This window comes from Anolis carolinensis, chromosome 6 (assembly GCF_035594765.1).
Source record: "Anolis carolinensis isolate JA03-04 chromosome 6, rAnoCar3.1.pri, whole genome shotgun sequence".
Classification (NCBI taxonomy): domain Eukaryota; kingdom Metazoa; phylum Chordata; class Lepidosauria; order Squamata; family Dactyloidae; genus Anolis; species Anolis carolinensis.
The window spans coordinates 21160634-21188498 of NC_085846.1; the positions used below are offsets into that span (position 1 = coordinate 21160634).

The 27865-nt window shown below is 39.3% G+C and overlaps 1 protein-coding gene and 1 long non-coding RNA gene across 6 annotated transcripts; one reads left to right on the top strand and one right to left on the bottom strand.

The window, feature by feature from the left end:
• Window positions 1-2441: 2441 nt before the first annotated feature.
• LOC134292532 (uncharacterized) lies at window positions 2442-7901 on the top strand. Of its 2 annotated transcripts, XR_009999778.1 has the most exons (4): window positions 2442-3579; window positions 5277-5449; window positions 5709-5892; window positions 7245-7901. It is a non-coding gene; the product is annotated as an uncharacterized LOC134292532 (long non-coding RNA). The 2 variants fall into 2 exon arrangements; XR_009999777.1 differs by having other exon boundaries at window positions 2442-5449.
• Window positions 7902-9181: 1280 nt separating this feature from the next.
• LOC100567537 (cytosolic phospholipase A2 gamma) lies at window positions 9182-25450 on the bottom strand. 4 transcript variants are annotated; one of them, XM_008116457.3, is made up of 14 exons: window positions 25183-25436; window positions 23287-23403; window positions 21286-21428; window positions 19643-19841; window positions 18258-18366; window positions 17074-17214; window positions 16420-16473; window positions 15489-15548; window positions 13660-13779; window positions 12919-13038; window positions 12218-12325; window positions 11735-11889; window positions 11044-11212; window positions 9182-10535 (listed from the first exon to the last, which is right to left on the bottom strand). In XM_008116457.3, the coding sequence occupies exons 1-14, from the start codon at window positions 25204-25206 to the stop codon at window positions 10369-10371; spliced, it is 1686 nt and encodes a 561-aa protein (XP_008114664.1). In that variant the 5' UTR covers window positions 25207-25436; the 3' UTR covers window positions 9182-10368. The 4 variants fall into 4 exon arrangements, with proteins under 4 accessions (XP_008114664.1, XP_062813825.1, XP_008114665.1 ...); XM_062957755.1 differs by lacking the exon at window positions 25183-25436 and adding an exon at window positions 22310-22487; XM_008116458.3 differs by lacking the exon at window positions 11044-11212 and having other exon boundaries at window positions 25183-25448.
• Window positions 25451-27865: the final 2415 nt, after the last annotated feature.

Below are 27865 nucleotides of genomic sequence, written 5' to 3' on the forward strand. Positions count from 1 at the left end.
TGCTCATCTCTATTTCTAAGCCAAAGAGCCGGCGTTGTCCGTAGAGTCCTCCAAGGTCATGTGGGATGACTGCATGGAGCGCTGTTACCTTACTGCCGGAGCAGTACCTATTCATCTAATCTCATTTGCATGTTTTTGAACTTTAGGGTTGGCAGAAGCTGGGGCTAACAGTGGGGGCTCTCTCTTCTCCCCCAATTCAAATCTGCGACCTTTCAGTCCAGAAGTTCAGCAGCTCAGCGCTTTAACACACTGCGCCATCAGGGGATATTATTTCCTAAAGCTATTTCTGATAGGTTTTTTTTGTCTGTTGGAGGGAAGTATGAATGCTGCAATTAGGCAAAATGATTAGCATGTAATGGCCTTGCAGCTTTAAAGCCTGGCTGCTTCCTCCCTGAGTGAATTTTTTGTTGGGAGGTGTTAGCTGGTCTGGATTGTTTCCTATCTGGAATTCCCTTGTTTTCAGAGTGGTGTTCTTTGCGATATTTTATGTGCTTCTACTGTTTGTGGCCCTCAGAAAACAGAGGATTTGCCAGACTTTGGTTATGGGAATAGTTTGTTGGAAGGTGTTATCTGGCCCTGATTGTTTCCTGTGTGTGCCCTGTTTTCTGAGTGTTGTTCTTTATTTAGTGTTCTGATTTCCCAGTATCAGGCAGGAAGATACATCAGCAGCAACGAGGCTATTTGGCGCATTCTCATGTTTCCAATACATGAAAGGAGTCCACTTGTAGTACACCTGGCTGTACACTTAGAAAATGGACAACGAGTTTATTTTACTGAGGCAACATTACAACAAGTTGCAGAAAATCCACCACCAACAACTTTAACATCATTCTTCACTTTGTGTCAAACAGACCCATTTGCAAGAACACTACTTTATTCTGAAGTACCAACATGGGATCCCAGCAGGAAAAGTTTTGCTTGACGCAAAAGAGGAGAACCAGTAGAAGGACAAACAGGTGTATTCAAAGACAACACCATAGGAAGGTTATACACTGTACATCCAAGGCAAGATGAATGCTTCTTCCTTCGTTTGTTATTAGTAAATGTGAGAGGACCAACATCATTCCAACAATTAAAAAACAGTCAAAGGAATAACCTACAACACATTTTGTGGTGCCTGTCAAGCTCTGAATTTGCTGGAGAACGATCAACACTGGGATGAATGCATAAACGATGCATGCCAGACATCACATCCCAAACAAATTCGAGTACTGTTTGTCATCATTCTAACCTCCTGCTCTCCATATTCTCCAACACAGCTCTGGGAAAAATATAAACCATACATAGCAGAGGATATTTTTCATCTCATACACAGAGAAAACACTGAAATAGATGAGGAAAAAAACAAACAAAGATAGAAGATGCTTGCTTACAAGTAGCACACAAACTACTTGAACAATTAGGAATGCCAACACCAAATCACACATCACCCCAACATTTGAAGTAGAAATGCAACAGGAACTCACAACACAGAAGAGCAACGCACCTATGTACAGTCTAATACCCCCAAACTGACAGATGAGCAAACAACAGTGTATAATTGGATAATCATTACTGTAGAAAATGAAAATGGAGACATATTCTTTTTGGATTCACCAGGAGGTACAGGAAAAACCTTCCTGATAAGACTCATTCTGGCAACAATACGATTGGAAAATAACATCGCTTTCCAAAACTGTCTCGCTTTCTTACAAGTCCACCAAGAGTGGAAAAAAGTACCTGTTTGTTGTTCACATTTCCAACATTTGTTGGAAGCGTTCTTATAGCATTTTGAGATTTTATTTGGTGTCAAATACCATCGATATTGCATCTTAAACCAGTTCTCTTTTAAGTCATATGAGTAGGTATATTTCAATCTTTGGTTCCAGGCTTTTTCCCAGTGCTTCAAATCGATCTGGTGTCCAACATTTTGGCCCATTTCATGGGAAGTTATACAATCAATTTTAAAAATAAAAATCCAAAGAAAACCAGAACTCTTCCTGTTGGGAATGTTGGATATTGAAAACGATAAGAATAAAGAAATTTTGTTTAACTTTTTGGTCACAGCGGCAAGGCTAGTCTATGCAAGAATGTGGAGACAAAAAGAAATACCTAAAAAAGAAGATTGGCTAAATAAGGTATTGGAGATTATGAATATGGACAGGTTGACTTACTGGTTATCCCCAAACCAAGGACTACCAAAAAAAGAAACCAACTGGGATTTAGTCAAAGACTATCTAAAACAGGCAAAATTAGATCTTATCTGCTGAAGCTTAACATTTCCAAGATTAGAAGAGGACGAAGGGGATGTAGTTTAATGGAATATTAATTACGACGGTTTAAGAAATAGCAAGAGCAGTTTGGAAGTCCAGAACTTTTAATTTTTTTAATGGTTCTATTTTGTGTATATGTATGTGTGTGTGTGTGTGTGTGTATGCATATATATATATACACACACACACACACACACACACACACACGAGTGTGTGGATATATATATGTATATATATAGAATTTCTTTTTTTTTCCAATATCACTCTGTTTTTTTCTCTTCTCTCTCTTCACTTTTCCTACTTTTCTATAACAAAAATATTGTTCTCCCACTTTCGATGTATACCAATTTTTTTCCATCTCTTCTTATCATATATGAAATCTCAATAAATACATAATATTAAAAAAAAAGGAAAATAACATCGCTTTAGCACTTGCATCATCTGGAATAGCAGCAACATTGCTACCAGGAGGAAGAACAGCACATTCAGCACTAAAACTACCTTTAAACATACAACACATTGAAACACCAATCTGTAACATCTCAAAAACATCAGGTATGGGAAAAGTACTCTAAAAATCCAAAATAATCATATGGGATGAATGTACTATGGCCCACAAGAAATCTCTTGAGGCTCTCCACCGTACACTTCAAGACCTGCGTGACAATAAAGGCCCCTTTGGAAATGCCACAATACTTCTGGCAGGAGACTTCAGGCAAACCTTACCCATCATTCCCCATTCCACACCAGCGGATGAAATCAATGCATACCTGAAATACTCTACTTTGTGGCAATATGTCAAAACATTAAAACTGACCACGAAATACAATTACAGTACCAATGTTCTATTTATTATACCAAATTGGTTTGCTTGAAGCAGTTCTTTTCACAATGTGACTCATGAAATCTCACCTTCTCTGTTTCCCTCTTATCTTTTTTTCTCTCAGCAGGATGAAAAGAAGGATGCCATTCCTCAGGCAAGTCATCAGGTTAGTCTTCAAGCCAACCTGTGGGCTAGTCAGCAGGCCGGTCATCAAATCTCATGAAATATCACCTTCTCTGTTTCCCTCTTCTCATCTTTTCCTTTTAGCAGGAGGAGACGAAGCATGCAATTCCTCAGACCAGCCTGCAGGCCAGTCATCAGGCCGGATCATCAGGCCAGCCAGCGGATCAGTCATCAAATCTAATCACATCTCATCTTCTCTGTTTCCTCTTCTCTTTTTTTTCTATAAGCAAGAAGAATTGAATCATGCCGTTCCTCAGGCCAGTCATCATGCCAGCCAGTGGGCCGATCATTGAGCCAGCCAGCGGGCCAGTCAGTGGGATGGTAATCAAATCTCATGAAATCTAACATTCTCTGTTTCCCTCTTCTCTTTTTTTCCTCTTAGCAGGAGGAAATGGGAGATGTCGCTACTCTGGCCAGTCTGCAGGCCAGACATTTAGCTAGTCTGCGGGCCAGTCATCAGGCCATCCTACAGGTCAGCCATCGGCTCAGCCTCAAGCATCCGATCTGACACCAGAGACGCCAACATGCTCAGTAATGTTCTAGAGAGGGAAGGAGGATATTGCTCAGGGAGGTTTGAATTCCTAGACTCCACATTAAGAAAGAATACTGGCTTGGGAACCTTGTAATTTTGATTTTTTTAATTATGTCCTAGATTGTTGTTTTCTTGTGTTTTAAATCTTTTTGTCAAATACCTGACAGCATCACAGTTGTGAGTTTAGTATATAGGCTTCTTCAACCCTCCCACTGTCCTTTCATGCTCACAATCACTGTAAGCTAAAAGACAGCAATTGGACTCACCATCCACTGAGAAATGTCATGACCAAGTACAACGTGAATTTGGCTTTCCTAATTATAGCCCCAATGTTCTATTCACTATACCAAATTGGCTGGTCTGAAGCAGTTATTTTCACAATGTGACTCATGAAATCTCGCCTCTGTTTCCCTCTTCTCTTTTTTTTCACTTTGGTTTTCAGGCCAGTTTTCAGGCCAGTGTGGGTTAGTTATTAAGCCATCCTTCAGGTCAGCCATCGGCTCAACCTCAGCTGACACCAGAGACATCGACATACTCAGAATTATTCTAGCTCTCTGTTTCCCTCTTCTCTTTTTTTCTCTTAGGATGCCATTCCTCAGGCCACTTTTCATGCCAGTCTGTGGGCCAGTAATTAGCCCATCCTTCAGGTCAGCCATTGACTCGGTCTTAGCCGACACAAGAGATGTCGACATGCTTGGTAACTTTCTAGAGAGGGAACGAGGATATTGCTCAGGGAGGTTTAAATTCCTAGAATCTGCATCTAGAAAGAATCCTGTTTTGGGAACCTCATAATTTTGGAGCTCCAATATGGAGCTTCTGCTGTGATCCTAATTTCAAATGGTGAAGCTATATGGAACTCTCTTTTGTTAGAATAGGAAACAGGAAAAGATGCTCTGTGTTTGAATGGATCTGTTTTAAATCTAACACAGATTCCAATGAACCTGTAGGCCAAGCTGTCAGAGTCATGTGGTCTCAGAAGGGCTTCACTGGGTGGAACGGCCGCAGGGGAGGAATCACCTGTGTGTTGATTGGTTATGCACTGATCTCCATGTTAAGGACAGCAGCCATTTTGTCTGACCTCATGGCTGACTGGTGGGGGCGGACATTTTGTTGGACCTGAAATAGCAGCCATCTTGATGAAGAATTTCACCTCAACATGGAAGGACTATTGGCAGGCCAAAGAACTGTATGCTGGCCTATAAATGGCGATTTGCCTTCCAACGGTATGGTAGTCTATTCTTTTATGTTAACAGGATTTACTGTTACTTTTTACTTTTCAGCATCAAGAGTGTCCAAGCTGCAGTTCACCAAGCTGTAAATCCACTAATCAACTACTTAGCGACTTCATAGCCTGAAATATTTAAAATGCAGATTATATTACAAAGCCAGCTGTTACCAACTCACACAATGGGATATGGTTGACAACTTGACATGTCCTATTAGCTATATGAGAATTAATTAATGAGGGATTGTTTTTGTTTCACAGAATGGCACCCATAAAGAATGTTGGAGCCCCCCCCCCCCCATATTTCTTCAGAAGTAGAGAAGATGACAAGATGGCAGAGACAATCAATTCGCTTTTGGCTCACATGAGCACATTGGAAAAGGAGAAAGGGGCAGCCCCCTTTTCCTCCAGTCCATGGCTTGCCTGCCTCGCAAGTAAGGCTTCACTCTTAAAAGCTTTTTCCTTTCATACCTCTGCAGCAGTTGAGATGGCTCCAGTCTTAAATGAATGTGTTCATGGGCATAACAAACCATAAATTTGGAACACATTCATTTAAAATTGGAGCCATCTCAACTGCTGCAGTTATAGGATATGAGACTGACATGATAAAAAGGAGGGAGGTGGAAATCAAATCCCTATCGTTTATTATATGTTTGCCCTGTTTTGTTTTAGTTATAGTTTCTGTCTTTTCAGATGCAGTTTTGTTGGTGCATAGATGTCTGGTCCTGATCTGCGGCCATAGCTACGTGCATTTGGAGCGACAGGCCCGGAGGAGTTCCTATGGCCAACATCTGGGCCTCGCCACCATGGCCACCATGAAATGGAGGAACAGAAGAGGCTTGCGTTGGGATGGTTTAATCCTGCTGTTACTCAAATGGTGAGTGGTCTTCCTCCTGATGTTCTGGTTATCCAAAATATCGGGAGGAAACAGAGCATTGTTTTTACAGGCATGGGCTGATTTTCAGAATATTTGGGAGGCATGACCTCATACTCACATTGCATGGTCTGCAATAATACCATGCTTCAAGTGGCCTGGTGGCAGCAACATCAAAAAGATTGGTGGAACCAAAAAAGAGTCAATAGAGCCATACGCAACGCTTTGGCTGAATGTATGGGCTCATTCATACACCACACTGACATCACTCACAACAAACAGGAATTCTACCAAGCTGATGGCATCCATCTCTCAGAGTTAGGCACCAACCAGTTCCTACTAGATTTGCAGGTGGACATTAGCGCTATTTTGGAGGACTTTATGGGGGATAGGGGCAAAGAAGACACATGCTCCTAATGTGTGGCAGAAAACAGCAGGGGGTTTTACATTTTGGCGTACACCCAAAGCACCCCCATTTGGGTGTAGGCCAGAAACGCAAATCCACACCTGTGGTTTGAATAACTGAGGTGAGGGCAAATGGAAATGGCCTAGGAACGAGGAAGGGCTGGCCTCAATAAATCCTTGGGGCAGAATTCTCCATCACATTTTCCTTAATAGTAGTCACTCAGGTTAGTTCAGCAGGGGACCCAGGTGTTTTGCCCAAATTAGCCAAGAGGTAGGCTGAGCAGGGCCACTATCTTGGCATTATCCACACCAAGTTCATGACACCCTTTAGAACTATCTACAGTTTACAAAGTTTAATTAGGTAACATTTAATAAAAGTTGCCCATAATTCAACCCATAACTGTTGTGTGGTCTCTTTATTTCGAGGGTTGTGTGGCAAACAACTAAACATTAACTTCTAAGGAAACAATACACACACACACACATTTTTCTCTTTTCTATCTCCAGACAGTGACAGACTGGAGATACAGATATTGATTGACAGGAGACAAAGGGGGAACATGTTATTAAGGCTGGAGGCACATGGTAGCATTTAAAGGGCCAAGTGGTTTTGAGGTTTTTTGACCCTCAGTATACTCTTCTTTCAAACTGCTTTCAGTTCTCTAGGAAAACCAACCCACTGAATTTCACCTGCCTCCGGCAAAGTCTTGCAAAATCCCTGTCACAAGATGGGCCAAGTGTTGCTGGGGCCAGCTGAAGACGGCTTTCAAAGATGATTAGATACATTCACCAAACCTGTGTTTGCCAAGGGCTTCTATCCACTGGAGTGAAGAGAGATACAGCCCCAAAGATCAAAAAAGGGAGCAAGACATCAATGCTTAGATAAAGCACACACAGCTTGATGGGCCATAATATATTCATTTTGCTTTTTTTTTTTGCCTCCTCTCCAGAAATTGAGTCTCTCTTTTGGAAGATGCAGTGTGATCAGTCAGCACTGGAACACATTCTGGGGGGACAACAACCATCTGGAATGAAAACATTCCAGTCTACCACCTATGCTCAATTGAACAGAAGACCAATGAGCTGTTGGCAATGTATGCCTTAATGTTTGCTGCGGTATGCAGTTGACAAGAAAAGACTTTGATAGTAGAAGAAGGATTATATATAGCCAACATGTTTTTTAAAGAGAAATTTTGAATGTGATTTTTTTTACCCACTTAAAGCCCTCTAGGACAGGGACTTTGGCTAGATTTACCCATAATACGCATCCCAGTCAAACTTTTGCTATTAGAATGTGGAAAGATTTTATTGGGCTTGAAAACATATGCTGCTTTGGACTGCTGTACAAAGACTTCTTGCGCACTCTTATGCAAAACATCTACATAGATTGTTTTATGAAGAATCTCAGTGGCCTGAGGCTTAGGAAATTTTTAAATGATGTTCATTGAAATTTATTTAATCTATTTAATTTTACATGTATTGTGTGTTACATGTTTCCTGTGGTTTATGATTTTTAATGATTTTTTATGCTATGTTATCTTGCTGTTTTAGTCATGTTCACCCATGGGAGAAAAGCAGGATTAAATAAATAAATAATTTTTCCATTCTAGTGTGCCTCTTCATTTGTGTTCTGATTCATCCTGTGTAGGAAAAAAAACCATTGTGTAGAACTATGCTTTCAAGTCCACACTGTCATCAAAGCTTACTAACACTTTTGCTCACAATGTCTCATTCCTGGTCCCATAATGCTTTATACAAATGCATTTTGGCAACAACAAGAATTACACACCTGAAGAAAAAAATATTGGTGTCTTCGTTTTTGGGCCTGTTCCTGGGTTCTTTGGCGTGCTGATTCAAAAAATCGTGGTTTTCTATGGATGATCAGTTGGCAACTGGTAGATGCAATACGTTTTGTATCTCAAAAATTAGAGCTGATGTGGGGAAACTAGTGCCATTTTTAGAATCATCAGCTTAAATATATCCAGAAACAGGGCCACCATGTGTGGCCACTGGATCTGGCAATAGTTGCCTGGAAATACCTCAGCTGTCCAGTTACCAGCATTTTCAGCCTTGTCACCCCTCACTGGGGCACTTTGCACTCTGCCTCATTAGAACAGCTGGGCTGCTGGACCCCGATGCTTAAACTTTACAATGTTTGTCAAGCCAGTCAACCACTCCAGTCCCCTGACCCCCAAGTTCCAGTAAATTGTTGAAACTGCTAGATCTCTGTGCTGGGCTGGGAAGATCTTCCTCTGAATTTAGGTATGCCCCAATAGTGCAATATCAATCAATTTTAATAGTTGCTAATGCTTTGCAGATTTGTTAGCCTTGCCAAAGAAGGAGTGGATGCGACAGGGAAATCTGCTTTATTACAGACAAAATTTCACAACTAATTTAATAATGCTTGGACACTTTTAAAGCTTCTCCTTCCTTCCTTCCTTCCTTCCTTCCTTCCTTCCTTCCTTCCTTCCTTCCTTCCTTCCTTCCTTCCAACCTCAGCAATGGACAGGCTATTCATAGGAGAAATCCTCTATTCAGACTGTCACTTTCCACTGTGGTTCTTATGTGCTTCTAGGCATAAATTTTCAATAATATCTGTATATGTGTGCATGCAACAGTAACACACTGGAACTCTTCTCACTTTGCCCTGCAATCGGCAAAGCCACAGGATACTTCAGAATTTGCTGGAAACTCTGGAGTATACCACAATTTGAGGGCAGTCCGGACAGTGGGATTGTATTCTCCAAACTAGAAATTGGTGCTGTCATTCTTTTTCTGCATTCATCAACACAGGGAAGGAGATGGATCATGCTCAGGTCAGCTGCACTACCACTTCAATCCAACTTGGATGGAGCTCTGTTGAATAACAGCAATGCCACAGAGGTGGTGAGATGTTATAGTTATCAGTTTATGTAGGTAGAAAGTTTCAACAGAGGTACAATAATGGTTCTCTGTATAAAATCAAAAGATGCCTCTATCAAGTCTTGCAAAAAAATGAGCTTCAGTACAGATTTAAAAAAAAAGTAACAAAATTATACAAGGAAGGAACAACCAAGTAACAGTAAAAGTGGCATACAACCCAACTACTGGGAATACTGAGAACACTGCTAACAGAAAATAGCCTTTTCTTCTTTATGAGCAACATAAATGTGTTTAAAATGACAAGACAGTACAGCCCAAACGCAGCATTGCCCAAGCATGAATCATCGAATATGAAAGGCACTGCAGACTAATTCAACCAGAGAAGTCAGCCATAGCAGAGCTCTTGATGCACCAACCTGGACACAGCATATTATTTGAGAACACAGAAATGTTGGACCACTCAAACAACCACCATGTCAGACTACACAGAGAAGCCACTGAAATCCACAAGCATGTATACAGTTTAAGCAGAAATGAGAAAACCATGAAAATGAACAAAATCTGGCTACCATTATTTGAAAACCTCTAATATCAGGACAGTAAATAAAGAATACCACTCAGAAAATGGGAATTCCAGACATGAATCAATCAGGGCCAGCTAACATCTCCCAACAAAGGATTTCCCCCAGACAGGAAGATGCCAGGCCTTGAAGCTGGCAAGGCCATTAATGCTAATCAAGGTGATTAATTGCAACATTCACACTGACCTCAAACAGACAAGAGTTCTTTCTCCCACCCTGGACATTCCACAGATATGCCTGCCATAGTTGTGGGTAAAAAGTCAGGCGAGAATGCCCCTGGAACATGACCATACAGCCCAGAAATCTCACAGCAATCCAGTAATTCTGGCCATGAAAGCCTTCGACAATACATCAAAACAAATCACATCAAACAATATATAAACGGCCTAACTTTAAACTTAATCTGTTAATTAATTGGTCTATTAATTTCCTCTTTGTTGGCATACTAATAGAGGAATGGCAATGCAAATATAGATATATACCATTGTGATTTAGTATGAAATAATAGTTTTTGTTCCAGGACAAAACCTTTAAAACCTAATGGTTATAAATTAGATACATAATGATGATATAGGAGTGTTAACATCAAATAACTTTGATATACATTTTGCATTAGAGCAGAGATGTTTGCTTAAGCCTTCTGTGAAGATGTATCTATGATATGCTTGATCTCCTCCAGAATCTTTTCCCGAACATTTGCTACATTCTTCTTTGCTGCAGTGAGCAACTTTTCAATCTCCTCACTTGAGTAGCTCAAATTGAAAGTTGAAAACTCCTCTCTATATTCAGCAATTTTGCCTAAAAATAAGATATATCATAAATTAATATACTGCAGATTAGGAAGGGAAATATTTGAAAAATTGTAAAAAAAAACACACACACACATACACACACACACACACAGTTTGGGACCCACTGCTATAGAAAAAGCTTAAGAGGCATGTGGGTCTCAACGAGTAATAGACTGTCAAGTCTTTCCTGATTCGGTAAACCTTTTGAACTACTCGGAAAGCTGTGTTTAGTGTAGAAAACAGAACAAAAGGCTGACTCAAAAAGCCAAACCTCAAAATAAGTCACTCCTGCAACAAACTATACAATGGCATTGTAAAATTGTGTCCCTTTATAAAATTGCAAAATCAGGGTTATGGGGAATCAGCTGTACTGCAAGGATGGAAATGTAGGAAATGAAGGATGACAGGATTCTATTTTGAAGGGAACAATGTTTTCATTTTACTTTCAGTGAAGCTACAGTACTATCAATATCTCAATAAGATATTTCCCACACGTATCCCATTCTTATTTTTACCTGGACAGTTCACGTTGTTGAATAGTGGGCAATGTATGACGGTTGGAGCCTGTTCCCCTCTGAAGATGTAGCAATCTGACGGATTATCTGTGTCTTCCAGTTCCCTCTCATTTATCTCAGGAAATGGGATTCCATGTGCTTTACAAAACTCAGAAGCTAATTTAATGGTCTGAATCAATATGAAAAATATAGTTGATTGCAAAATTCACTTGGAAGTCTCATCTTGGTTTCACAGTCTGCTATGTGATATTGGCTAGAGACAGGGCCATCTGTGATTCAGGTTTTTTCCAGGAATCTGGTAATAAATAAGGCTTCTCAGATAATGTAAGTTATTCCAATAGTATCACTCTCTGTCCTTATACTATTGTGATCCTATGTGCCTATTTCTATTAGATGTTTTACTTCTTTTATTTCAGGTCTATTTGTGGGGGGGGAGGGGTAGAGTTAGGGCTTGCACACTTTCTTGCCGAAAATTATCACAAAATGAGGAGTGTGAATCTTTGAAAAAATATGCAAAAATATTTTAAACTGACCCAGCAGGGAGACAACTTTCGACATGCTTCATTTCATGTGTATAAACATTTAGTAAGTGAAAAAAAATTCTGCATTCTTAGAATAAATTATTATAAATTTCTGTCAGACTGGTAATACCATACAATATTACAGAGTAGTTTGAAAAAAAATCAATTACCATAAAAGGATCTTGAGCACTGTAATCAAAGGAAATTATCAGCTTCACTTCTCGCTCAGGCCTCAGAGCGGACGGATAAGCAGTGTTTATGGTCAAACCAGCATCAATCAGCTCAAGGACCTGCTTACTTGACAGCTCTGAAAATTCAACATCGGCTAACCACATATAATGGAATAAAGACAAAACCTGATAAAACCGGTATAAATTTGCTAGCTATTGTAAAGTGACATTAATGCCACTGTTGCTATGGATGATTGTGAGAATATTATGCCAACAGTAGGATAAATGTTTTAAATAAGGCAACTATAGAGGGAACAGATACCATTTCTAGCCAAGCCTCCCTCCTTCCCAATCAGGCTAATATAGCTGGGACATACGTAAGAATGTCCCATAAGAATGCCATCCACCAGCTGAAGTATAGAATACTCACACAAGGGATTATTTATGCATATGAATATGAATATACTTTTGATGGAAACTTACAGCAGTGATACAAGAAGTTGTATGTGGTTCCCCATGTCCAATTTAAAAGGCACAAAAATGTCTTTCTCATTACGTTATATAAAACTTTATTGGAATCCTTTGCAAATCCTGCAAGAAACAATATGTAGATCTAAGAATGCCAAGGCACTTAAAAACAATAATTGAAAAATACATCCCCAAATTACTTTTCAAACACTTCCAACTTAAGGAACAAACTTATTCAATAGAGCATTCTATTTGGACAGTAGCCATCTAAAAGCCCATAACCAGGATATAATTCCAGCAGCACTCTGTCAAAGATGGTTTTCAGATTATGCTACTTCTGATAATTGGATATGATATACAGCCACCATAACTAGTATCCTTTTCTCTATTAAATTTTAACAGAAATATATATGTAATATTTCCTGCATTTGTTATCTCCACAGATGTATACATTTCACTTCTCTAGTTTTGAGTGTGAGCAGCACCCATGGACTTCTTCCCAGACCAGGCCAAACAGAATCTTTAGGAATGTTCCTGTACTAATGTTACTCATACATCTTTACTCATAAATTTGACAGAATCTGTGATTACAAAAAACAGCAACATTGCAAACAACAGCATATGCTTCTAGCATGTACAGACGAAATGAAGTGATTAAAAGAACAGCTAGAAAAAAACTGCTATCCAAAGCAAAATCTGGCCCCTACAATACTTACCCCCATAATCTTCATCCATAGCTTGACTCAGATTTATGCATTGTTCTTTTTTTCTTTCTGAAGCTGCAGAAATCCAGGTCTGACGAATGCTTTTGAGCAACTCACAACTTTTGCTGAAACCTTTGTGAAAGGTGAGGGAAAATACGATAGATTAAGACAGAGGAAAAATAGCAGCTCGATTAAAATCAATTTTGCTTTTTTATTGTATTTGTTTAATATATTATTCAGAATAGAAATGGAACCATTATATTCTCAAAACCTTGCAAGCTTTAATGAATGAATGAATGAAACTTTATTTATAGCCCGCCCTCTCTCCCCGAAGTGACTAAATAAATTATAAAACAACTTAAATAAAACAAGACATAACATCATCCACATAATTACAAACATATTAAATCCTTAAAATCTCATTAAAAGTCTCTAAAATTAGACTAAAATTGTTGGAGGGGAGATGGTAAACAACAGGGAGATGGTAATCAAAAATGTTGGAATGTATATCAATGGCTTAAGGAACAAGGACCAATTTTACCCTGTGAGAGCAAATTTTATTCCATGACAGTAAATCTTAATAATGTTAAGAACTGGCTTTGTTGATTGTTCAGCTCTTTCTTATGGTTTTATTGGTGCAGCCATTCAGATGATTGCATTCATTGAACACAAGCTTGGATCTTAGTGAGAAAATAGCATTTAAATAAAGGAACATAACTCATAAAGGAAATCTTGGAGCTGAAGTTTACATACCGCCCAGGATAGTCTCTAAAAGGTCAAACTGTTTGTTTGCTTCAGTGCCCTTAGACAGCTTAAGTTCCAGAATAGACTGATAACCCTTGAATAGTTTATTGAGTTTCTGATCATCTTCATCTAGGAATGAAACACAACAGGAAACAGAACTGTAAATCTTATCCTAGTGTCTTTTTTTCAGCTTATTTAAAGCTCTTTAAAAAAAAAACAAGACTACATACTAGAAGCAAACAGAAACTGTCCCCATAAAATGGAAAATCAGAGTCCTTAGTATAATAATTCCAAAATTTGAGCTGTAAGCCATTTTGCCCTTTGGTTGAAGTCATGCTACTCAAAAGCATACAGACAAAGATATTGACAGATTTGAGGGAACCCAAAACTAGCAAAAGTACCAAAATGGAGGAAACACTAAGAGGGAGAAACTATAAAAAGTCCAATGAGGATTGAGTATAAAAAATGGGAATACCTGCCTGTTAATCAGGAAGCACTTCATACTGCTACATTCAGTTACAATCCTCAACCTGTATTGTTTCTGCCACTGATTGGTGTTAAGGCAGGAATGAAGGGGTAGGAGGAAATGGCCATATAAGGAGGTACGAGCAGGCCAGGTACACAGCCGATGGGTTATCACATGATTTCCCCGAAATCATGTGTTTTGAGAGAAACGAAAGTAATGACGAAATGTAATACTGCACCACAAATATGCACCAATGGTTTGATATGTGGGCGGTCGTAAACCGAACCCATTGAATTGTATAAATAGACACTTGACCCTGGGGTTCTCCCTTTTCAGCACCTAGTTGTGCGTGGGATGAACCTCTGCAGCTGCATGAACTTTAGTGAACTGCTTTCTTTGAAAAAAACTCCAGTTGTCTGTCTCCTACTTCCACTGCGTCCGCACAGACACACGAGAAGCCGAGAAGAGGGGAAGTCTGGCTTCCGCTACAGTGTCTTTCATTTTTCTTAGATTCATGTAGACATATGAGTGCTTGTTCTGATGTCATTTGACTATATTATATGGGATATTTGCAATCCCTATAAATGAATTAGATGACCAATTGGATATGGATCTTGTTGTTGTTGTTGTTGTTGTTGTTGTTATATTTCTTACCCACCTCTCCCTGTAGCTCAAGGTGGGTTACACCACAATTTAAAAAACACAAACATTACAAAAAATTAACAAATATACATATTTTTATAAAAGATCCACATTAAAACTGCATTTCTATAAAATAAATATTAAAACACACAAAACAGACATCAAGCAAAGGACATGAGTTTAAAATTCATAGTTTAAAACTGTCTGGGTAGGCCTGCTGGAAGAGGTGTGTCTTTAGACCAATGGTTTTCAACCTATGGGTCCACAGGGGCTTTGGCCTACAACTCCCAGCAATCCCAGCCAGTTTACCAGCTGTTAGGATTTTTGGGAGTTGAAGGCCAAAACATCTGGGGACCCACAAGTTGAGAACCACTGCTTTAGATAGTTTTCAAATTCTGACAGCTGATCTAGCTGTCTGATCTCTACCTTAGGTCATTCCAGGGTCTTGGGGCAGCAGATGAAAAGGTCCTCTGGGTGGTGGTCGCCAGTTGGGTTCTGGGAGGCTGTGGCAGATGCCTCCCAGAGGACCTAAGTGTTTGAAGTGGATTATACAGGAGATGGCGATCCTGAAGGTAATCTGGTGTGCAATGGACTCAGATCATTTGCTGGCTTCAAATTTTAATTACAGTTTATTGGATGTTCAATAAACCTAGGTTCAGAGCATCATGCAGATGTGAGCAGGGAAACCAGAACAGAGGCGTAAACAGTAAATATTGCTGGGACATCTTACCAATGTTTACTGAAGAAGAAGCTTCAGAGCGGTTTTGCTTCAGAAAATCCCCCAAAGCACCTTGCAAGACAAATGCCAATGGTCATACATACAAGGAGTTATTGTTGTTACAATATTGCTAATGGCATCCATGAATATGAAAGCAATGCACAGACAATGTATTGTTTAGAGCATTAATTTTGAACAAAATTTCATATGGGATCACTAACTTCTCATTCCCATGTTTGAGCAAAGTGTTGCAATATGGGATCACTGTTTTCTTATTCCTCAAGACTTCTCAGGGCAGATAATATAGTCCTTTGAGTTCAGCAGTGCCTGGCCTGGCCCTTCTAAATTTTATGGTGCTGATTACAACCTCATATTTAAAAGTGATTTAATTTACTAAAGATTTGTAAAACTTTAGTATGACAAGTAATGAGTGTTTGGGTAACAGAGACCAAGAATTGGATGTAATACAATATAATGTTATATAATGTTTTCCCCTTGCTCTCTAGATCATTTTCCTCCCCCTCATTGATTTACTAGATATTTGTTAAGATTTAATTTACTAACACTATCACGAGTACCCTACCTGCTCCCTTTTCCCTACCATACCCTCTGGGGAAAAATTGAAAATAATTAATAAAACTTACAACACTTCCACTGGCATACTTTAAAGCTGATTTGCATTATTGGAAGCTCAAATGATACCTGGCTTTAAAGTGACTATGTGCCCCCCCCCCCCATTTTCCCATTCTCATGTTGACATTATATGTAACAGCAGCCCCTCATGGAGGCTAAAGGAAATGAAATCAGCTTCCAATACCACTTCCATCAGAACTTTAGATTTGGCTGAGAATCAAGAATGAGTTATCCCACTCATGTACCAGTCATCGGAGACCCAAGCCAGCCAATGGCCTCTGAACCCACCCAACTACTAAAAGAGCAGTACCTGTTATAAAATTCAAAAGTGCTTCGTTGCTTGCACAAGCACTTCCCCATAAACCTGAAAATGAAAAATATTATCACATTAGCAAACTTGTGCCTTACTGGCAGTGAAAAAGCTAAAATTAATATTTCATTTCCAAGTGGTATAATTTAATGTGCTCAAAATGCCTCCTTCAAATGAATAAAAGGGAAATTTTTAAATATGATCAACACATCAACATTTTTCCTAAGCTTCACTTTTGTGGCTAGCAGGAATGGCATGCTGACATATTTGATGTTCTACATGACACATTAAAGAGCAATTTTGAAAGTTTGCCAGTTTCAAGAGGATTTGAAGACTACGTCAAAACTTCATTCCTTTCAGTAAGGCAAGCAAACAAAGCAACCGATTTAAAATAGAGGATATATTGTTGTGTTTGGATTTGGCAGTCTAAGGCTGGATCTACACTGCCACATAATCCAGTCTCAAAATTCAGATTAACTTCACTGAACGGGATTATATGACAGTGTAGACTCATATAATGCAGACTGAGCTGCATTGAACTGGATTATATGAGTCTACACTGCCATGTAATCCAGTTCAATCTACATTATCATGGCAGTGTAAATGGGGCCTAAGAATAGAATATCATTAAGGGAAACAACTGTGGTGGCGCACCTTGGAGATAGCAGATATTTCTCTCCTTCTTCTCTTTGATCAGTTCCCCATTTTCAAAGAAGCTCCCAAAGTATTTTGTGTCTACATATGCTCCTAGACCAGGAATTCCAACTTCATGTGGGGTAAATTCATACCAAGTAGCTTGAAAAAAAGAACAAATGTAAGAAGAAAAAATATTTGAGATAATGAGAAATTTGAATTCCCAGGAGAATTCACACACACACACTATTTATTTATTTATTTCCAGAATTTATACCCCGCCCTTCTCACCCGGGGGGACTCAGGGCGGCTTACACAGTTGGCAACATTTAATGCCAAGAACATAATAATAAAACAAAAAACAGTACATATAATCAATTAAAACTATAAAAATACATCATTAAAATACATTATAAAAATTAAAACATAAGTAATTAGATCCATTTGTCTAATACACCCTATATGTATGTGTGTGTAGAAGAGTTACTTTTAACTACAAGGGCATTAGGAAACCCTGAGGTGCTTAATATATTTGGCATGGGAAGGTAGAATGATTGTTTAACCTCTCCAACACTCAGTGGCATGTCCAAATAGTTTTCTGCTCTGCATCTTTTGCATTTTAGCTAAACAAACCAAACACAATCTTGCCAGAATGCTATAAACTATGAGGATTAAGCATGCTTGAAGGCAAATATCTTTTTCAAAGGCACATCTCCACTGACTACTTAAATCAGCTTCAAATCAGTATTGGAGAAATTGATATCACAGTGTTGGTGACTGCATAGGAAATCCTAGAATCGGTTTGAGGCCCAGATGGCTTTCTTTCATGAGCTTTTGTGGGAGGGCTCTTTAGCACAGGTCCAAATGCCAGTTCCTCTCGGGATTTTGGCCTGTCTGGAAGAGTCCCAGAGTTTGTTGTCTAGCCACTGCAGTTTGAAGCTAACTTTGAACTGCATTATATCATTGTAGATGGGGCTTAAGAGAAGTATGAGCAACCTTTTTCTGGCCTAAAGTAAGAAGGTCTGTGTGTGATATCTCAATTCATGAGATAAACTGGTTAGCTGAGTCTTTTCACTACAAGGCACCTGCTTTTGAAAACATTTATATAAAAATTATTTTCCTTTTCCAGTCAAATTATCAGTGTTTCAATTTATCTTAACTAATTTACACACTCACAAACACTCACATACACAGAGAATGACTACCTTCATTGTGTGTTAGGTACGTCTCCTTGTCTACAGCTGGAAATATAGGATATGGATTTTTTCCATTTTCACAAGATGCTGCATGGGCAGGCAATCCAGTCTCATCCAACTGAAAGATATGGATTTTTAATTTAATAGATTACTTAGCCTTTTCCCAACTTCCTTTTTAAAATTAGATTCCATTTCAGATTTCTAGTTATTATTTAAGTTAGAAATGAGAAAACTTTGACCCTCTAGAAATTTGGGCATGCAATGTCTGCCTGCCATTTGCAATGATCTGGCTGGATATGAATCTAGGAGCTGAAATCCAAAATATCCCAAGGTTCAAAAGATTCTTCATCCCTGTTCTATGTTTTCTTTTACTCTCTTCTGTTTGTAATCCTGATTTCTTCCAGTACGGGAAATTAAAAGAAAATAAATAAAGAGAGTATTTAAACGTTTTAAATAGTTTTATAACATTTCAAACATTGCAAAAGTACCCACACCGCATTAGAGTGTATAGGTCACAGCCTATACACTGTTGAACTGTGCTTAGAAACCCATATGATTGGCTTCAGTTCCAAAGCCATTTCTTGCAATCAGATCATTTTATCCTAGCTCTGTCATATTGCATCATATACTGTAGTTTCGATAACAAATATTTTGCTTATATTTTCTCTGATTGCATAGGTAGACCTAAGGAGATGTATAGCATTTGGAAGATATAGGTCATGCCTACATGGTCAAATTAAATCTGCTGCTGAGAATAGTCCAGACAACGCATAGCTGGATTTACAGCAGAAGTATTGCATCCAACTATTAATGCAGCTCAAGTGGAAAGAGGATATAATCTGGAACTTCCAAGAAGCTCTGGAGTGATCCCAAAGTTTCAGAAGTGTGAACAGCTAGATCTGGCTACATCCATTGCCACCAGGTCTGCCAGAGGCCTGCTGGGTATGTCACTCATGATGAGGTCACACCAGGGCATTCAGTCATGTGACATGGAAATGCAATATCACCAGCAGCGGGGAGTTATTTGTCACCACTTATTTTGTAGCACTGGTGGCTCCAATGCACTCTTGAACTAACCAGACGTGTGGGTAAGCAAATGTCTCTGGAGATACTCCTGGGCTGTATCAGGGCAACTCCAGAAAGGTTCACCTCAGATTACTCAGGTAAGTAATTGAGTAATTAAGCACAGTAATTGAGAAGAGACAAAAATGAGGTTGAGTGTACTAATGGTTTTCTGGGACAGTGAGTGTATAACGTGCCCAAGGTCACCCAGTGGTCAAGCAGGGAATCAAACGGTGGTCTCCAAAAGCATAGTCTAATGTGCAAATCACTACATCATGCTGACAGAGTTGGTCTTAGCAATCATTGAATTCCCAACTTAGTTCTGCACCCACCTGCTTCAGCATTTTATGCACAAGAAAATAGGACCAGATTTCAGTCAAAGAATAACATTCATTTTCTATACTCTCCAGCAAAGCTTGAGATGCCTTCTCAAATTTCCATGTGCCTTGGGCAAGGTTTTTGCAATCACGTTTTTCCAAAATTTCTATTTTTTCTGTCCAGTCTTTATCTTTGCTGAGGCTTGAAAGACACCTTTTAATGGAACAAAACGTACACATTTGAAATTAGAAAAAAGAGCAATGAATTTCACTACCAATTCTAATTTGGAATGTATAATTTTAAGACTGCTTGTAGAGATGGGAATGAGAACCCCTTTAAGTTCAGCTTCGTATTTTCTAAGAATGAACAGCTCAATAGGAATGCATGAAATATAGGAAAAGTATGGCACACTCATTATGGGTGCTTGAGGTGCAACAACGTGGCAGCAGGCATTTCTAATAGGGACACTCAGCCTGCCATTTCAAAAATAACTACTCCAGTAAACCTGCAGAAAAGTTAATGCAGTAAGGCCTTATCTAAAATAGGCAAAGCTGTTCTACTCCACCAAATGCACCCAAAATTGCAGGTGTCCCATGTTCTTCAGGCTCCTTCACATTGCTACTGGATGAAAAAGAAGGTGAGGAAGAGAAAAGAGGTCCCTTTTTTACTCCAATTTGGGCAAGGGATGGGTAATGGGTTGAGAGCTTTTGGCTCTTACGTCCACACTATGGGAGGTTCCAGACAGCCTTTTAACCTGGGAGCAATCACATTTTTAAAACATGATTGTACTTGAGTTCAAGTACACACATGCCCCAAAAAGCACATGCTTTTCTGGGGGCGGGTGTCCACATGCTCTCCTAGAACTTTCCAGGAGGACAGGGTGACAACCCCTACCCCCCACCCCCAAAACCCCTTTGAAAAGCCTTTAAAAATAAAATAATTTACCCGGCCGCCACTAGACTGCTTCCAGAGCTCTCCTGGCATGTAGGAATGACACGCCAGGAGAGCTCCAGCAGCAGTCTAATGTCGGTCGGGTAAGTTATTTTATTTTTAAAGGCTTTTCAAAGGGTTTTTTGGTGGATCAGGTGGGGGCTGTCTCAGGTTTCTTGGGTTCCAGAAGGCCAAGAAACCCAAAACAGATGTGTAGATGAGCACCAGAAGTCACATGGCACGATCCCTGGGCCCATCTGCACAGTGCCTGCAGCTGCAAAGACCCAAGTCCTCTGAAAGATCCGGGTCTTTTCAGCAGACAAATTACTGTGGCACAAAGCAGGGTTTTCCTGCTTTGTGCCGAACCATTCGGTTTTCCCTGAAGCATTGTTTGGATGCCCCAAGGGAAAACGTCGGAGGGCGTGTACTATTTGTATAGATATAGACATGTTGAGATCAGCAATGCAATTTACAACTTCATTGTATTTAACCCATCAAATAAATAGATCCTGTACTTCTTTTTAAAAATGCTCCCCTCAATGCATTTTAAAAAAGAGAAGATTGTTTGTTAAATGCTTCTAAATGTTCCATTGACCTATCCATATGTTACAGCAAAACCCATACTTCTAGTCCCCAAACCTGTCCTGGGCTTAGAAATGAGGTTGGCCTATGCATAAGTAAGTACTCTTGTTATTAAACATTTCCTCTTCTACCACTGCACACTTACCAAGTAGAACCTGACACCGCACACAAGTACATAACACAGTCCAAGAGGTCACATTTCTTTAGCTCTGATAACGTGCCATAAAGAGCAATGGCAGCCCTCAGAGCTCCACCTGATCCCAGAACAACAATGTTGGGCACTTTGTCCTAATGAAAGAAAAGGAGACATATTCAGCAAATAACCTTTGAACAGTCAAACATAATCCAGTTTTTTGTCTGATATATTAAACACACTTGGCTTCTACAATCAGTTTCTGTACAGGTCATATTTTAATGGCATGTGATGGCTGGCATGTTTTAGGATTTATTATAGTCAGCCATTGATAGTTGGCATTTTATCATATGTCTAACTTATAGGTTTTTACATATGGGTTCCAGAACAAGATGGTGGCATGTCTAAAGTGATCTGATTTTGCTTGTGCTTAGTGGCAAAAATTCACATCCAACATTTGCATAGACACTGATAGTTATTTCGTTACAATTGTACATTCAAAATGTACAAGTGTCCCCCACTTATTGACAGGTTAGGGACCAAGAGCACTCCAAAAATCATGGACATGCAGAACTCAATCTTTCTTGCAGCTTGCAAATACACTTGAGATGTTGAAAAGTTTAAGTAATATATTATATATTACATAAATATGAAAGAAAAGGAAGAAATTCTCATTTTTTTCAAAAATATTCCTGATCCAAGATAATTGCCTCATATAGGTAAGAATTCTTAGCCACTAAACAGACTACATGGCTCATATTGATCAATGCAATGGTTTGGACTTTTAAAAACTTGTATAAATTGTTTTATATAATAATTGTTTATGTGTCAATTTTGTGTTAATTTTGACTCGTTTTAATTCATTATGTCACCCAGTTGTTTATGTATCTATTATGTTTTTTATGATTAGAAGCTGCTCTGAGTACCTTGTTGGGAGATTTGATGAGATATAATTTGAAATATGCACATTTAAAAAAAATTAAATACAAGTTAACATAATATTTGAGCAGATAATAAATGTCTGTTGTGAGCTTACATTTAACACATGTTAACAAATTATTATTTTTTCTTTCACATTATGAATGCCTTGCCCCACTCTGTCTTTGGCCTACCCTTTGTTCTGGGGCCATTTGTACAGATGAGAGATCCTAAAATCATGATTCTTAGTCAGGTACTGGTCTGTGAGCCATTCTACTGCCAGTCTATCATGATTTCTGTGGGCAGGGAGGTGAGAACACAAAAATAATATGGCAGAAATATGGTAATAGCATGGTATATATGATATACTAAATAATTTGGGAAGCTTTAACCAGGGACCATGCAGTAAAGATGTCATATACAATCACAAACTTTCTCACAACAACCAGAAACTGGGCTTAACATGTCAGAACACCATGTTTTTAAAGAAATGATCAACTTCTGGGATAGGTTTTTGTATTTTTTTAAAAAAATCATTTGGACAAGAACATGCATTAAAAGTATTAAAGCAGAAAGCCAAGTCTTCTATATGGAACAAGTTGAGCATCTTTTTATCTGAAATTCTTCAAACCCCTTGAAGATATGACCCAAGTCTAAACATGACATTTATTTATGTTTCAAATACACCTTATATACATAGCATGAAGGTAATGCTATAAATATTTTGACAAGTTTGTTCATGAAACAAAGCTTGTGTATACTGAACCATTAGGAAGCAAAAGTATCACTATCTCAGCTAAATGGGTGACTAGTTTTGGATTTTGGAGTATTTCAGATTTCTGAATTCCTTACAGATCATGCTCAGCATGTACTGATTTTTTCGCACACAAGAATTTGTGAAATTTTCACAGAAAAGCCCTGAAATGTGAGAAATCAGCAAAACAATAAAAACACTCAACATTTTGGCCTCTAGGGAAAGAATGTCCAAAACAGTCACATTTCTTTCTCTTTCCTTCCCCAAAAATTGAACTATGTTCATTCCATGAAAGAAAATAGTTGCCTCTTTGAATCAGAACAGATAAAATTGAATCATACCGGATCACAGGGAATCCCAAGTTTGTCAAGTGCCCTCTTCACCACTTCTTTTCTTGATGCAATAGATACTTTTTCACCCTCTGAGAGACATTTAGAAATTCGGACCTTGGCTTTTCCCTGTCAATACACATATGTGCATACATGAGATATAAAAAAAAAAGCATACTGTCACATGCTGGCCATCTTTTGGGGTCTGACTAATTTAGTCAAATTGTAATATGTGTCTTTTTATATGGTTTTAGGCTCTCGTTTTTGCAGTTTTCAATTTAGAATTGTTTGGCTTGATATTATATTACTAGGCATGTGCATTTTTGGGAAAATTGTTATCAGTTTCTGCTTGCTTGAAACCAGAAGCCCCCATATCCATTTTCGCATGCCTCCCAAAAATGGGCGCCCACCCAAAAGGGCATTTTTGTTTTGCATATGAAAAACAAATATTTTCGTCCCACTGGAGACAATAAGTGACTTCCCAGGCTCCCCTTTAACTCAGTTTTAGGGCTAGAGGGATGAAAATCACCACAGTTGGAGGATACATCTATCACTGTTAGCCCACCAAGTTTTATAATGTTTGGGTCATCCCTGATTTTTAGGATTTTTTTTCTTTCTAGAAATAAAATTTCCTTATAAACATTCCCTATCACTGCTGGTCCCGCCCACTAACCTCTCCAGGCGCAGGAGCAGGGAGGGCAGGGCAACATTCCTTCCTGCCGAATGTCAAAGATGCACCATATCACACAGCCCAGTGCTCCACTATTTCATTTTCATTTTTACTAATAAATGTTATATAATAGTTCCTTTTGTCTTTATATCCCTCATTAAGTTCTGAATTAAAAGCATCAGAGTTAGGATACCACTCTTTCTGAGATCCTTTGTCCTTATATCCTTCATTAAGAACTGGATTAAAAAGCATCACAGTTAAAATACCACTCTTTCTGGGATTGTTTGATCTTGTATCCTTCAATAACACCTGGATAGTAGGGCACCCGGTGGTTAAACCCTTGTGCTGGCAGGACTGCTGACTGACAGGTTGGTGGTTTGAATCTGGGAAGAATGGGTGAGCTCCCTTTGTTAGCTCCAGCTCCCCATACAGGGACATGAGAGAAACCTCCCACAGGATGGTAAAACATCAAACATCCGGACATCCCCTGGGCAACATCCTTGCAGATGGCCAATTGCAGTTTCTCAAGTTGCTTCTGACACACACAAAAAGACCTGGGTTAACAACATCAGAGTTAGGCTTCCAGGAAAACCCAGTGAAAAGCGCTCAGAGAGCTCCCAAAAAGCAGAGAAGGAGCCGAGATCAGCTCCCACTTGCTTTCATGCTGGGCAGGTTTTCGTACCAGGAGCGTCCCTCCTGTTACGTGCTCTCAAAGGTGCCAGAGGTACCAAAGAGAAACTGATCTGCGCACAACTCTATATATTACCATCTCTGAGATCCTTGGATTCAAGGTGCAATAAACATAACAAAAAAACCCTATTGTAACCCTTAGCTGGGGAGGCCAATGCCTTAACTCTGCATTCAGCAATTTTGATAGTATATGACTAGCGTCCTCAATAAGGGCCCTTCCAGACAGGCTCTATATCCTAGAATCTGATCCTAGGTTTTCCACTTTAAACTGGATTATATGAGTCCACACTGGCATCTAATCAGGGAAACAGAGCCTTTCTGGAAGGGCCCTAAGTTTTTTGACATCAAACTTATTTAGGAAGTGAGAGATTTCTCAGTTCCTGGCTCTGCTTTATTATCTAGGAACAAAAGCAAATAAATGTGCACTCAAATTTGGCTCTACCCATGATGTACAATTTGAAAAGCTTGACTGGAGAGACACATTGCTATAACTACCATAAAATTGCTGATTAATAGTTATTTTTTAATTTCCAGACAAGACAACATACCTTCTCAGTCACTTTGTTCTCCATTTTCTCCTCCTTTTTTTCTTCTTTAAAATCAACTGTGCAACAATACTCAGAGAAAGGAACTAGCAGGAGAGGCTTTTCAGTTTCTCTGACACAGTATTATTTCAGTTTTCCTGTTTTCTTCACAGCAGGGCAGCAAAGGTTTGCCGAGAAAAATGGGGCGTGTTGTTGCTGTGTCCCTGGCACAAGACACCATAGAATGTCCAAATAGAAAGTTAAGGGCTATTTGCCAAGTAACATGATCCCTGAAGCAGCAGCTTTACCACTGCTGCTATCCTTTTAAACAAATGTTTGAGAAATATAGAGATAAATTTTTCTATGAATTAGAGAATAAAGCAAGCCATTATCACTTGTTGGACAGATTTACCAGGTTATTTGTCACATTTCAAAGGCCTAGACTTGGTTTTTAAAAAAATCTACCATCATCACAACAACAAGCTTGGTTCCAACAAGCTAGCAATTTTGTAGGTCCAACCCAGTTGAGAACAGAATAAATAGTATAGATTTGGGGGAAAGAAGGTCAATTAGAGACACAGTTGAGAGACAAACGTAATTGGACATATTCTAGGAGTCCAAGCGACATCTCTGGTAAAAACAAATTAATTTGGAACAAACCAAGGTTTCCCTGGTTTGTTCCAAATTAATTTGATACTCTATTAGATCCAGGCCTTCCTAAGGAGTATTGGGACTGTGGAGACTCGGTTTCATGTAGTCTTGGGACCACCTAGGGGTGAATCTCCATTGCCATCAAACACCTTTTGGGCTTCTGAAGCTCAAAGGTGCAGGATAGCACCCACCCCTTCCTCCCAAGCCCCCAATTTCCCCTTAAAAGTCACATAAAAAGTACCTGGCTGCCATAACTTCCCTCCTCATGTCCTCCTGGCACAAGAAGACTGGGGGAGGAAGTGGAGGAGGTATTTTCCTCCTCACCCCTCCTGTCTCCTCAGGAATCATTTCCTTGTACCAGAAGGAAGAGAGGAGGAAAGTTATGGTGGCCAAGTACCTTTTATTTGACTTTTAGGGAGAAATTGGGGGGCTTTAAGGTGGCTGCATGCCATTCAGGTTTTTTAAATTGTTGACTGGTGTACTCTGATTCAGCATAACTATGTGAAAAGAAATGTGACGTGCTGTGTGTCCATAAAACACACAGAGATAAACAACAGAAATGACCAAAAGTCTCAGGATTGATCTTAGTGGGGGAAAGACCACATGTGCAATATGGAAGTGCTGTCTTTGTAAAACCAGGACTCAAAGTTAGGGTTAGCCAATAGCACTGAAGAAAACAATATTGAGGGTATAAGAGTAGAGCTTAGTAACATCACTATTACCTCTATGTACAAGCCCCCAAGTGAAGAGTTTTGTTTCTTCTCTCCTGAAAACTTTGATAGACACCAAAGAACAGTAGCAATTTGTGACTTTAACAGCCATAGCCACACATGGGGCTATGCGCAGGAGGATAAAAATGGGGAGGTTGTCCTTTCCTCAGCAGAATTGCATAAACCACTGCTTATTCATGATAGTAAGCTCCCACCATCTTACAACAGTGGGAGATGGCACCGAAGATATAACTCAGACCTTCTGTTTGTGAGCGACAGTATCATGCAACAATGCACTAAATCAGTGGAAATACCGACACCAAACACACAGCATCGGCTAATAATATGCCAGTTGTTTCCAACTATTAGTACACAGCACATTCCTCACCATGCCCAACATTACACGCATGCTAGCTAATAATTGATAACTGACACCATGAAGCCATATATTGCTTTTAGAGTTTCCCACCCCCATTGTTTCCATATTTATGTCATCTGGGGCCTTGCCCCTCCTAGATGGAAAGGGGTTTTCATTCTGCAGAGGCCCACCCGGCCCAGTGTCAATTCATCAATCTACTTGTTGATTTAGGATTGCATTATCAGCCTGTGAATGTTTACTCAGGAATAAATCGCACTGAACTGAGTGATCTTGGTATGTATACATAGGATTGTAGTGCCAACATCGGGTTGCTCTTGCTTCTGTGCTTTCTCTCATGATTTCACCTTCCCATTTTTGTTTCCTCTTAAACCTTGACTTCTTTTTTTGTGAATTGCACAATACTATGCACTGTTGTTGCAAAACGAAACAAAAAATAGTGAGATGGTTACAGGGGGAAAAAGAAGGGCTCTTGTATCTTTAAAGTAGGAGGGGTTGTAGGAACCCTATCCTCTTTTTCATGTGGCTGCCATGTAAATAACATCAAACAGAAAATAAAAGGGTCACAAACAAGGCTGTGCACGTATCCATTTTTCAAAATGGATACAGCCTCCAGCTGTTGCGGTTCTTTCGGCCTCCTGCTCATCGGCCATTGCCATTATTTCAAGCTGCAACAGACCATAGGTAAAGGCAAAGCTGCTTTCCATTTCTTTAGGCTACACGTGGAGTACAGAGAGGCATCCACACGCCCACATAGGTTTCCCTGTGAGCCCTGCTGCCTGCCTGAGCCAATCAGAAGAAGAAAGCCTCTCAAGTGCTCTGTGTTCTATCTCAGTGCCTTTGCTGCTCTTAAGATTGCTTAGCTTGCTTTTGGACTCAATTCCAATCTTTGCCTTGGGCAATTTCATTTATTTTTCTCAGTTTAATATCTTTCATTCCTTCCTTTTTTACTATTTTGTTAGAAATGTGA